Source organism: Poecilia mexicana, unplaced genomic scaffold, assembly GCF_051168715.1.
Source record: "Poecilia mexicana isolate PSO_F unplaced genomic scaffold, ASM5116871v1 scaffold_10, whole genome shotgun sequence".
NCBI lineage: Eukaryota > Metazoa > Chordata > Actinopteri > Cyprinodontiformes > Poeciliidae > Poecilia > Poecilia mexicana.
Genome location: NW_028263379.1, coordinates 10,714,151 through 10,726,443, shown reverse-complemented (window position 1 = coordinate 10,726,443; position 12,293 = coordinate 10,714,151). Strand labels below are relative to the sequence as shown.

Below are 12,293 nucleotides of genomic sequence, written 5' to 3'. Positions count from 1 at the left end.
TTTTAGCCTTGATTTGCAGGAACTCAGTGTTTCAGCTGTTTTGCAGTTTTTTGGAAGTTTGTTCCAGATTTGTGGGGCAAAGAAGCTGAATGCTGCTTCTCCATGTTTGGTTCTGGTTCTGAATATGGAGGATATACCAGAACCAGAGGACCTGTCTGAAAAGCTTAAATAAAAACATTTCTTTAATGTATTTTATTAGTAAGTTATTCTCTGATTTCTTAACAAACGAAAGTTAAGTTTTAAGATTTATTCCCTGAGCTACAGGGATCCAGTGTAAGGACTTTAGTGATGGAGTGATTTGTCCCGGTCGCCAGTCCAGAACAGGGAAATACTGGGACGGCAGGACAAATAACAACATGTACACATTTACCCCAAAGAACAATTAATGTTAAACCATTTTGCTTCTAAATTCAGTTTCGAGCTAAAAATCTTATCAAGTAATTTTGGTTTAGTTTCTAGTGTAAGTATCTGAAGTACGCTTGAAATGAGACAAAATTAACTTATAAGTAGCTTCTCAGCAAGCCATAGGAGCTTGTTTTAAGTCAATAATTACTTAATATTGATAAAAATGCACTTGTTCCATTGGCAAATTATTTCACTTATGAGAAAAACCAATAGAACAAGTAGTTACTGACTTAAAACCAGCTCCTATATTTGTTTGTAAGTTAGCTTTGTTTTATTTCAAGGCAACTAACATGGTTGCAACAGAAACTAGATCAAAATTACTTGGTAAGACTTTGTGTTTTTGCAGCATATAATGAAAACCTAATGAAGCGTGACCAAAAACATTCTTCATTAGAGTTAACATTTGAGGTTGTTGACTCAAATGTTGCAGCCTCAGTTGACTTGAAGCTCAGCTAAAAACACAACTCAGTAAAGGTCGTGCAGGAGGAGCAGAATGCAGATGGCAAAACACTAAACAAACACATGGTTGCCTTGAAATTCTTCTGAGTTCAAGACGGAAGTGTGTTTGCGTTAATAACTAAACTCAGCAGTGTTGTCTATTTCAGAAGTCTTATACTATACACCAGCATGTCAGGACTGCTCTAATGGGCTCACCAGCAGTTGTTAAAGAGTTTCCATAAATAGAAAACATTGCTTCTCTGTCTCGATTTAGCAACAATCTAGAGGCTGTGTTGTTAAGAGGCCGTAATACGGCGGAGCTCTAATTCAATGAGACAAGGCAGGAGTTCCTGCAAGAGACAATACTGGCTGTCTATACAAATCACCTGCCTAAAATGGCAGCAGCTTAGCTGTAAGGGGCTTACATGACTCTGCATTGGCCTGCAGAGATGAAACAGGTAAAATAGGGAGTTCACCATAAGGAGACAAGGCCACGGCATTTTTCTAGGCTCTTTTGTTTGGGTAGTTGTTCCCGGCTGATAATAATCAGCATCCAACATCTTTGAAATGGGGAACTCAACTCACAAGAAAGTCCTTTCCATCTCCAGAGTATTAAAATCCCCCACAAAAGCAACATTTAAGTAACAAAATGCAGCAAATTATAGGTCATTTTGGCTCATTTATTTTTTATCTTCAATCAATCAAAAGATATTATCTTTAAAACATGATTGAATGTGTGAAATATGTGGTGTTTATATAATGGATTATATAGAAGAGGTTTTGTTTTTGGCTGTTGGTGAAGACTTTATAATAATAAATTAATTGTACACCTACAATTTGGGAAGAGTAGCAACTGTAAAAATTAGATGCATAATGTGGGATGAGACCATTGTGGGTAGGATTAAATCAGCTTTGTCTTCTTCCCTTTTGAAATGGATATGAAAGTTTTGGTTTTGATGTTTGGTTATTATTATTTTTATGTTATTATATAAACCCCATCTGCCACATTAAAAGGCCAGTGAAATTTAACAAATCTGCACTCCCACAAAATGGTATCATCTTCTACCAATGAATTATTGTGAAATGAAGAGAAATATTGCCTTCTCTCCCTAATTTATTCACCCTCTATTTCCACAAATGTGACTAAGTGACATTCAAAATACTTTTTGAAAAATGGTTTATAAGTAATAGTTTCAAGTGTAATGCAAACTATTCAATCTCTGAGGCTTTAGCAGAACATTTCTATTCATACAAAGATTATACTAGGGCTAAATGACAAACTAGGTAACATCTGAAATATTGTAATATTTGTTATTTAGAGGCTTCAGAGTAAAAAGGGTTTAATGTAGATGTGCATCATATTTTAAGATTATTTCTGAATTTCTTTAAACACCATAATTTTTCCTCAACTTCACAACTTGGCACTACTTTGAGTTGGTCTACCTACCGCACCAGTTCCTTATCAAATAAATGAAAAAATGTGTTTGTAACATGATAGAATGTATAAACTAAGTCAATTTAAGGCAAGTATAAACAAGATCAATATTTTCTGCAGAAACCCTTCAGAGCAGTTTCACAGACTCAAGAGTGATATTGTTCTGTGCTAAAATGCACTCCCACAAAAATATGGCGCAGAGGCGTTGGTGGAAAATGTTTGCCTTTGCAAAAAAGTACAAATGGGATTCAGTTTGTGCCATTCAGACAAAACAGACATATATACCTGAGAAGGCTGGAGTCTAACATAGCCATAAAGGGAACGAACAGCTATGCAAAAGGCAGCTGCAGATCTTTTTCTTACTTGTATAGCGAGAAAATCTAATTAAATATTTAACATCATTCATTCTGGAAACTGTACAATATTTGCTGCTCATTGTTCACGGCTACAAAAATCTGCATCCCACCTGCAGGTTTTACACAAACATTGACTGATCTGGAGAACCTAAATCTGATGGTGATTCTGCCGATTGATGATCCGGTGACGCCGTTCACGTCGGTGCTGCCTGGTCCGAGGAGCTTTAAAGAGATCTCAAACCCTGACCCCAAATGACGCTTTACAGTCAGGACAGTGTAAACATAAACCAATCTGATTCATTATCCCCTGCTGCCCAGGTGAGACAATCCATTCAAAATACCAATCATCCACCACCCCTCATTAATCAATCAATTACTGCTGGCTAAGGAAACCCGAGGATCCTCCATCAATCCCCCCCATGGATTTGTTGACAGCTTTGTGCCAGTGGAGAGAGTTCAGCTTCTGAAGATCAATGGAGATAAATGTGGGTGCTTTGACGCAACTTAAAGCTGGGTTAAACCCGCAAACAAGCAGCCAGTCACATTCAGGCAGCCTTTGTCATATCAGGAAAGACTCAGGTTCAACACACATGCACATTATGTACAGTTTTAAAAAGCGATCCAATTCAGTTTCATATTGGATCACAAGTCCAATGTGCCTATTTCTAATAACTGCACAGTATGTTTTTTAAAATAGTCGGTAACACTTTATTTGAAGGGGGGTGAATAAGACTGACATGACACTGTCATAAACATGACATAACACCTGTCATGAACATGAATAAGCCTTCATGAATATTTATGACTGTTGTCATAAAGCGTCATTCGGTAAATTATGACACTTTTAATACAATTTTAATACAAAGTTGACATTATTCAAAATGTCTTTGTTATGACAACTTGACATTAACCAAGAAATCATTACTGACATAAATTTGTTATAAAAGTATTACTGATTGCACTTTAAAAATTAGGTAACTTTATGTTACTAAAGGTAAAGTTTAAACAGTAATGATTTCTTGGTTAATGTCAAGTTGTCATAACAAAGATATTTTGAATAATGTCAACTTTGTATTAAAAGTGTCATAATTTACCGAATGACGCTTTATGACAACAGTCATAAATATTCATGAAGACTTATTGATGTTTATGACAGGTGTTATGTCATGTTTATGAAAGTGTCATGACAGTTTTATTTAGCCCCCTTCAAATAAAGTGTTACCAAATAGTCTTATACAGCATATTATTATTATTATTATTATTATTATTATTATTATTATTATTATTATTGTTGTTGTTGTTGTTGTTGTTGTTGTTAATCTTGCTTTTTATGTATTGCGTTTAAGAATTTAAAGGGGCAGTATTATGTATTTCTCAGGTACATACATTGTACCCATTTAAGGCACAACCTTAAATGGGTAACTGTTTACCTTAACATAGTTAAGGTAAACAGTTAACTATGTTTACCTTCAGTTAACATAGTTAACTGAAGGTAACTATGTTAACCTTCAGTTGTTATAAAAATGCAACATATATGAAACGTGACTTAAAAGAAATTTCACTTCACATTGGGCCTCTGTCTCTTTAAAAACTTCTGCTCCTTCTGAATCTCCACTTTCAGTCAATCATCACATTATAGCTCCTCTATTCACTCTTTAACAATGTTTTTACCAGCTCCTATAATGAGCTCAGCAGCTCCACCAGGTATTTGCTAATTGCTGCTGGCTAGTCTGAAGGAGCAGAGTGGGGAAGGGCTTGGAAACTGCAGCTCCGAGGAGGAGTTTTGCTTTGAAGGCAGGGCTAGGTCTACCCAGGCACAGCTGAATGGTTGCCGTGGTGATTAAAGGATTTCTCAAACATGCATGAAAGAATCAAAACATCCCTCCAGGTATGTTTGTGATGAGGGAATAACATTACAACATGATGTAATTCTCAAAAAATTTAGATTTTACACAATACTGCCCCTTTAAAAACTTTTTGTGTGAACCTTTATATCTGTTGCTGCTGTTATATCTGAATTTTCCCTTCGCAGGACAATAAAGGCTGTTTATGTCCTATTCTTTTCTAGTTTTCTATTGAGGAAGATTTTACTGAAACGAATAGCAAGTCAAAGAAAAAAGAAAACTATATTTGGTCATCTGGTTTCAGAATGGCTAACGGTGAATTAACAGCAAACCTCAAAATGATTGAAACCAACGAGAGATTTTGATATAAATTATTTACATTTAACCAAGAAGTTGAATCTTTCTTAAGATATCAAAAACAACGTGAAATGAGTATCAATTTAAAAAAAACAACATTTTACTAAAAAATATTGCATGGCAATAGTTGTGTACATCTTTCTGAATTCTCAATGGAAATGTATCTATTATTAGTAAAGAAATTCTTCCTAATTGTCTCAGTCTGTTTCGTAAGTCTGAACAAACAAACTGCTGGTAGACAGGCGGATCCGTGGATTAAAATATTTGCGTCATCACATATGTTGCGCCCTGCTTGACCTCACATGACAAAAGACCTGTTCACTTTTATTTATTAGATTTGAGACTATTTTTTGAGATAGTTTTATTTTTCATGAATCCATTTTGACCAAATACACCCGGAAGTAACTTTTAAGATCAAAATTATGTCATATTTCAGTCAGGCTTTATAATTAATTCAACTTATCAAACTATTTAAAAACAATTTCAAATCAATTTACCAAAATAAAAATTGTTTTAATCTATTTAATCTTGTTCTGGCCATCTAAATGAAATAAAACGTGCACTTCCCAATCAAACTGATGTGTCTTTATAGTTCAAATAAAGATGAAAGTTACCAAGATAACTTAAGGTAGCAAACTATTTGTATTTGTCCCCTTTTTTAACCTGAAGCAACATCTTCAGTTCTACAATGTAACTTCAAAACGCTTCCCTATTCTTTCTCATTTTTTACATCGGTTACAATAGACCAAAAATAATTTTCACAGGATGTCATGAGTTAGCTAACCTTCTTCATAACCATAACGTTAAGGATTTTGTAGTACCACTGATGCTAGCTGTAAATCCTTATGACTTATGGCGCAGCATTAAGTCAGGAGGTCATTTCTATAAACCGACCACGAGCCCAGACTGCATGGAGCTGGGGAGAAGAGCCATCTGTTGTCCTGCCTTCCACAACAACTCAAATCCAACTAATGCCACTCTAATCTATGAGGAAGGGAAATCCTTGGAACCCGCTCACAGGAATCCAGACTCAGGTTTAAACGTCTTCAAAGGCATTGTGTGAAAATAATCTGATGATTTTTTTTGCCTTGGAAATGGAATTAAATCAAATCGGTAAAAATGATGCAAGATTCTTGTACATAAAGCATTGGATTTAAAAGTGAATTTGTAAAATAAGAATCTGAAGCACAAGCTAAATTATTCATGTAAAAATGAAGTTTCCTTCTCTTTTAGAAAATATTGGAAATAAATCCTGCAGTATGTACCTTCCACATTCCTCTTCTTTGCTGATTGTATGATTTTTTTCTTTATAACTTTGTAATTTTGTATTTTTTATTATGTAAAGCACCTTGAACCTTCTTGTTGCCGAAATGTGCTATACAAATAAAGTTGACTGATTGATTGTTCGATAAAATAAAATTCACCCTCCGGACTGTTACCACTTTAGCAATCATTATCAAAAAGCTTAAATGACTTTGGTATGTTCCTGCCTGTCCATTTGTTTATCTATTAACACATTTTACAATTTCAGAGTTAATATAAAGTACATATAGTTTAAAACCAAATAACCTGGAAGTATTTCTGAACTACTTTTACATTAGAAAATGACCTCTTTCTCGGCCCTTGAGCCTGTTCTCTTCGACTTGCACACACAATGATTATTTTTAACTGTGCAGCAGACTAAAACAGTAGTGTTGTAACGAATTAATCAGATTTGCTCCAAAACAGCCGCTGGGTAAGCTGAAGAGAGGGCTCCAAGGTTGGCGGGGTTCACCGTATAAAAGCAAAGCGCACGGCACTGATTGGCATTCGCTCTCCATCAACTGTGACGGATTAGAGAAGGAAGCAGAGAAGAGTTGCTGGTGGAGCCGAAGACACGGTAAGTCAGCTTCTGCTCCTTCCAAGACAAAGAATGAGACACAAAGAAGTCAAAATTTAAAGACAGTAGATATTTGATGAGTTAAATTTCATTTTATGACAAGAGAATACCTGAATACCTTTACAAGCTGAAGTGATGCTTTCTCTGTCATTTTATAAGACTGAACTGCAAAAATTAAAAGGAAAGTGACTCTGCAGTGATATTTTAGAGTAAAATGTAAAGATTTTTTTTTACTGAACACAAGAAAACCGTGAATGTCCTCAAACTCCTGTTGCTCCTTCAAGATCTTTTGTCACACATCTTTGCAACCAAACCGCTGTATCTTTATTCTTTGCAGAAAGGATCTACATCTGGTGCAGTCATGTCAAAGTAAGTCAGTTATTTATTAATGCTGAAAATTACACAAAAGCTCTGAAATGCAGATAGACACTTTAGACTTTAGATATAAACACAAAGCATTTGAGAAAAAAAGTTTAATATTTATGTGCTTAAGTGACAGAAATTATGTTTATTTTGAAATAAAAACAAAAAGACTTAATACTTCTTGTTCTATTTTTAGGCAGAAGTTGAAACTAGATTATAATCTGTTGCTTTGTTGTTCACTCAAACTCAGAAAAAGCAGCTGATGCAGGGATTAAAGATACAAGAGCCAAGATAACTGGCTTGACTGTAACATACTGACATCTAATTTGCTCTTGTAACACTTTCGTTATTTTACAATTTTGTAATCATTTGTCCGGGATATAGATAAACCCTTATTAAGGTGGATTATGTGGATTTAATCTTGGAAGAGAGATTTACAAGACAAATGGAGGGATTAAACAGGATTACTTGGCAAATACATGAAAGTGGTAAACACAACTTAAGGATTACGTTGTTGTTTACAGCATATGCAGAGAGCAAAGAGATCGATTTTAATGCAGAAAGGTTTTAGGGTAGGACAACAAATTGATATCAACTTCAGAGATTTGGAATTGTTTTATTTTTTTATACAATCTCTCTTATTGCCTCATGTCAGATTTAACACAATATCCAGAAGAAAGTCAGAATTGAGCATTTAAAATGTGTAATGCAACAGACTTCCGACTTATAAAGTCACAGATAAAACATACTTTTGTATAAAAATAGGCTAACGCTTTCATTTAAATTGCTACAGCAATGAAGTTGATTAATAGCTGTAAATAATAGTGAGGTGAACATGATTGAAGTTTGCAGTAAAGTTTTTTCCTTTTGTTTTTCCTTTCAGAGTGTATAAGAAGACCAGTGGGAACGGAACCGTAAGTCATTTTAAAAATAACGAGGCCTCTTTGGGGCTAATAATACCATTGTTTTTATCTCATTTTCCAGCTCCCACAGTTAAAATTTCCAATATTTAGGAATATTGGCGGAGGACTGACTGTTTCTATTTGTTTCTGCTAGATCGCCTTGTACTTGGGGAAGAGAGACTTTGTGGACCATGTGGATCGTGTCGACGTAGTTGGTGTGTTTTGTGGTTAACGCACTATACTCTCTGCATTTAAACTCAGAATTATCATATGCCTGGGAAAATTAGATATAAAATTATTCCCAATCTGTCAAGAAGTTTGTTTCTGCTCGCAAATGAGACATACGTCACTTAAAAGACAATAAAACAAAGTAAAAGTTGCATCAGTTTCGAAAATTGCAGCATGAAGGCAACATATATCCTCCACAACAATCAGTAAAAAAAAAATCTTTATTAGCATAACAGAAATCTTGTTATTCTTATCATTTCTGACCGTCTTTTTGCATGTTTCCACTGGTATTTTGATTATTTATCTTTCACGATGACCTCCAACCCCTTGTGGTTGGAAAGCCTCACTGCCATCACCCTCATCTTTTGGTCCTTTCTCAGGTTTTCATGGACTCTGACTGGGCCAATCACAGACTTTAATATTACCTCCATTCAGAAGAGAAATGTTTGTAAAATTAAAGGTTATTTTACACCTAAATCTGCCAGGAGTGTGAATAATTTTGCGTTTATATACATCGACACATTCCTTTGAAATGAAATGAAAATAATTTGTTTAATAATTAATCATTTCTTTTTGCAGATGGGATCGTTAAGGTGGACCCTTCTGGTTTAAATGGAAGAAAAGGTGATCTTATAGAATAGAATAGAATAGAATAGAATAGAATAGAATAGAATAGAATAGAATAGAATAGTCAAGTGATGTTTAAATATGATACACCAAGATATGCATTTTATTAAACAAGAACAATTGTATAACAAATCTAAAATTGCATTCTACGTTTTACAAATGAAATTTAAATGTAAATTAAGCTTTAATTTTGTTTCATTATGTGTGTAATATATATACATGACAATATCTTTAGCAATAATGATCAGTTTCTCTGATTTTACTTTTTATAGGTATATGTTTGAGTAAAATGAACATTGTTATTTTTATTTTATTAACTACTGACAACATGTCTCTGAAATTCCAAACAAAAATTCTGTATTTATTTGCAGAAAATGAGAAACGGTCAAAATAATGAAAAAGATGCAGTGCTTCCAGACCTCAAATAATGCCAATAAGGTTATAATCAATGCATTTAATGAAGATGGACTGGTCCTCATTTTCCGCTGCAGTGTTTGTCTACCTCGCCTGCGCCTTCCGCTATGGAAGTGACGACCTGGATGTTATCGGACTCTCCTTCAGGAGAGACATCTGGATGAAGAAGGTCCAGGTGTATCCGGCTGCCGATGGAAACCCGACTAAGACGCCAATGCAGGAATCCCTCCTGAAAAAAGTTGGAGAGCAAGGATGTCCTTTCTCTTTCCAGGTAGCAAATTTCACTTTACAGAATTTAATATTTTTTCATTATTTTCCACATTCATAATCTGATCTGCATCCACCTCTGCGTTTTTCAGATGCCAACAAATCTCCCATGCTCAGTCTCTTTACATCCAGGGCCGAATGATAATGGCAAGGTAGCATAACCACTCTTCTTTTGCAATATTTTTAATGTATTATTTACTCATGCAATGCTTGTACTTATGATTTAAACCAACTAGTTTCTGTCGCAGGCCTGTGGAGTGGATTTTGAGGTCAAAGCATACATTGCCAAAGAAGCCAGCAATCCAGATGAAGTCATTGACAAAAAGTGGGTTTTCTGTCTGGTGATTCTATTATTTCACCCTGAAATGCATCAGAACACATGCATTGGTCCATGCTTGCCTTTTAACGCACCTTCGCTTCCCTCAGGGATACCTGCCGCTTGATGATTCGTAAAATACAGTTCGCGCCGACGAACAAAGCCGGACCGAAGGTTGAGCTCTCCAAACAGTTTATGATGAGCGACAAACCAATTCACCTGGAGGCCTCTCTGGAAAAAGAGGTACACTTACATTTTTATGCTGAGATGTTTAGCATTCTGGAAACTGAATGCTTTGAGTGAGTAACTCCCAAAAAAATAAAAAAAAACACTAATGTTGTGTTTAAGATTTACTACCATGGAGACCCGCTCACTGTCATTGTGAAAATCAACAACGAAACCTCAAAGACTATCAAAAAAATCAAAGTGTCAGGTAAGAAACACCACAAAGCGGATATTTTTAACCGGTGCAAGATGAAGAAATGTTTTAAAATAAGTAAATAAATGACATGTTGTCATGTTTGTTTCTAGTGGATCAGCTAACAAGTGTTGTCCTCTACTCATCTGACACCTACGCCAAGGAGGTCTGCTGCGAGGAGTTTGCGTAAGGTTTTACCCATGCACGTTCACAGACATATGAAAGTAACGCATAAAAATATAAGCAAATTAAATACTATTGTTCAGCTCAATGTCTTTATAAAGTGCAGATTACCTACAGGGTTGTCTAGGGTTACTTTATAAGATGAGCAGAAATCTGTTAAAATCCAATATAATCCAGCAATATAGACATTTTTAAATTCTTACACAATCAAATTCAGTTTACAATGTCAATTGTAGTCTCTGTCTAGGATAGCCAAGCTAATTACATTCACTTCTATGTTATTTGCTTTATATGACATGCTGTGACAGACAAAATCATTTCCATTTTTCACATTATAGTTACCAAAAAGGTTACATTTGCATTGCAACTGATTTATTTCCTCTTTATCATACAGAGAGAATATAGCTGCAAACTCTACATTTGAGAAGTCTTATCAAGTTACCCCCCTGCTGTCCAACAACAAGGAAAAACGAGGGCTTGCCGTCGATGGGAAGCTGAAAGACGAGGACACCAACCTTGCATCCACAACGCTGTAAGACAAATCTACTTTCTCACTGAACCAAGGAGCTTAGTGTGTGTCCAGGACAGGTTTTCATCCTCTTAATGAGTGGCACTGATGCAGATATACAGTGTCATCCACTTAACATAAATCCTCAAGCTCTAAAAAGGTAAACTATTCCTGTCTCCTGGCAGGAGCCAAGGGGACAAGGAGATGCAGGGAATCATCATCCACTACAAAGTCAAAGTCACTGTAACGGCGTCTGGAGGAGGGTAAGGCGTCTCTGAACAGAAAATGTTAAACCACAACCGTTTCCTTGTTGCTCACTCTCCTTCATTGTTTCTCTTTTAAAAAGTTTGCTAGGCGGCCTGACGGGAAGGTAAATAGTTTCCCTCATTTATTGTCTTCTAATAATTCACATTTCAGTATTTTTCTAACAACAAAGCTTTTCCATTTCAGTGACGTTGTCGTGGAGCTTCCTTTAACTCTGATGTCCCCAAAACCTGCGGGTTAGTGAATTTTTTACATCAACTAGCAAATCAAATGTTTAGTGATAACTAACATGATCATTCTCCACTTTTTGTCCCATTTACTGCATGTCGTTGGGGTTCATCAAGCAGAAATGTAAGTACAAAACCTCTTTTTTCTTATGTAAAAGTAGAATTAGGGGTGTGTTCCTGCTTGCTTTCCTCATGTGTGACTGAGTGTTTTATGAACCTCAGCTAATTGGATTAAAAGTGTATTTAGCCCAGGTGAGCTCAGTTGAAGTTCTGTGTGTTTTTAGGTGTTCTTCATTCAAGAGACATGATCATTTCAATACACCATGAAAAAAAGCAGCTATGGTGCAATTACATGTTTGAAATCAAATTTGCATACTTAAAAAAGTATTTGTTTGAAAAATGATTTTACTTGAATATATGCTAAACCTAAAAGCTTTGCAACCACTAAAACTAAATGCATTAAATAAATTACCATAATATTGGAAAAGAAGCATCATGCATTTTATTGTGAAAATACCATTTTTTTTATTTTTTTTTGTAAATATTTTTGTACATATCCTTCATATGATGTTGGTATCCACTTTATTTACAGAACGGATGTTGCAGTTGATGCCGTGGAAGCATAAAAAAAGGAAAATCAACAGGGAAAACCAAGGAACTCCTCACTGACGAAGAACACAAACAGCACTGTTTCACGCAAGCAAAGCAATGTTCCTATTTTCCATGTACATATAATTTTTTACTGTTAATTACACTCACTGCTCAATTATGGAAAAAGTATGTGTAACTTTTTTCTGAATGTCAATATATTTAACTGGAAAATTGTTAATTGTCCCTTAGTATAGAGTCTGCAGACTATAAT

General features: G+C 35.2%; 1 protein-coding gene across 1 annotated transcript; it reads left to right on the top strand.

Moving 5' to 3' along the window:
* Window positions 1–6,655: 6,655 nt before the first annotated feature.
* On the top strand, window positions 6,656–12,073 carry arr3b (arrestin 3b, retinal (X-arrestin)). The gene is made up of 15 exons (XM_088009216.1): window positions 6,656–6,714; window positions 7,052–7,083; window positions 7,961–7,991; window positions 8,134–8,194; window positions 8,787–8,831; window positions 9,326–9,519; window positions 9,608–9,667; window positions 9,764–9,840; window positions 9,942–10,074; window positions 10,180–10,264; window positions 10,363–10,435; window positions 10,827–10,964; window positions 11,126–11,203; window positions 11,287–11,310; window positions 11,391–12,073. The coding sequence occupies exons 2-15, from the start codon at window positions 7,076–7,078 to the stop codon at window positions 11,443–11,445; spliced, it is 1,062 nt and encodes a 353-aa protein (XP_087865342.1). The 5' UTR covers window positions 6,656–6,714; window positions 7,052–7,075; the 3' UTR covers window positions 11,446–12,073.
* The last annotated feature ends 220 nt before the right edge of the window (window positions 12,074–12,293 follow it).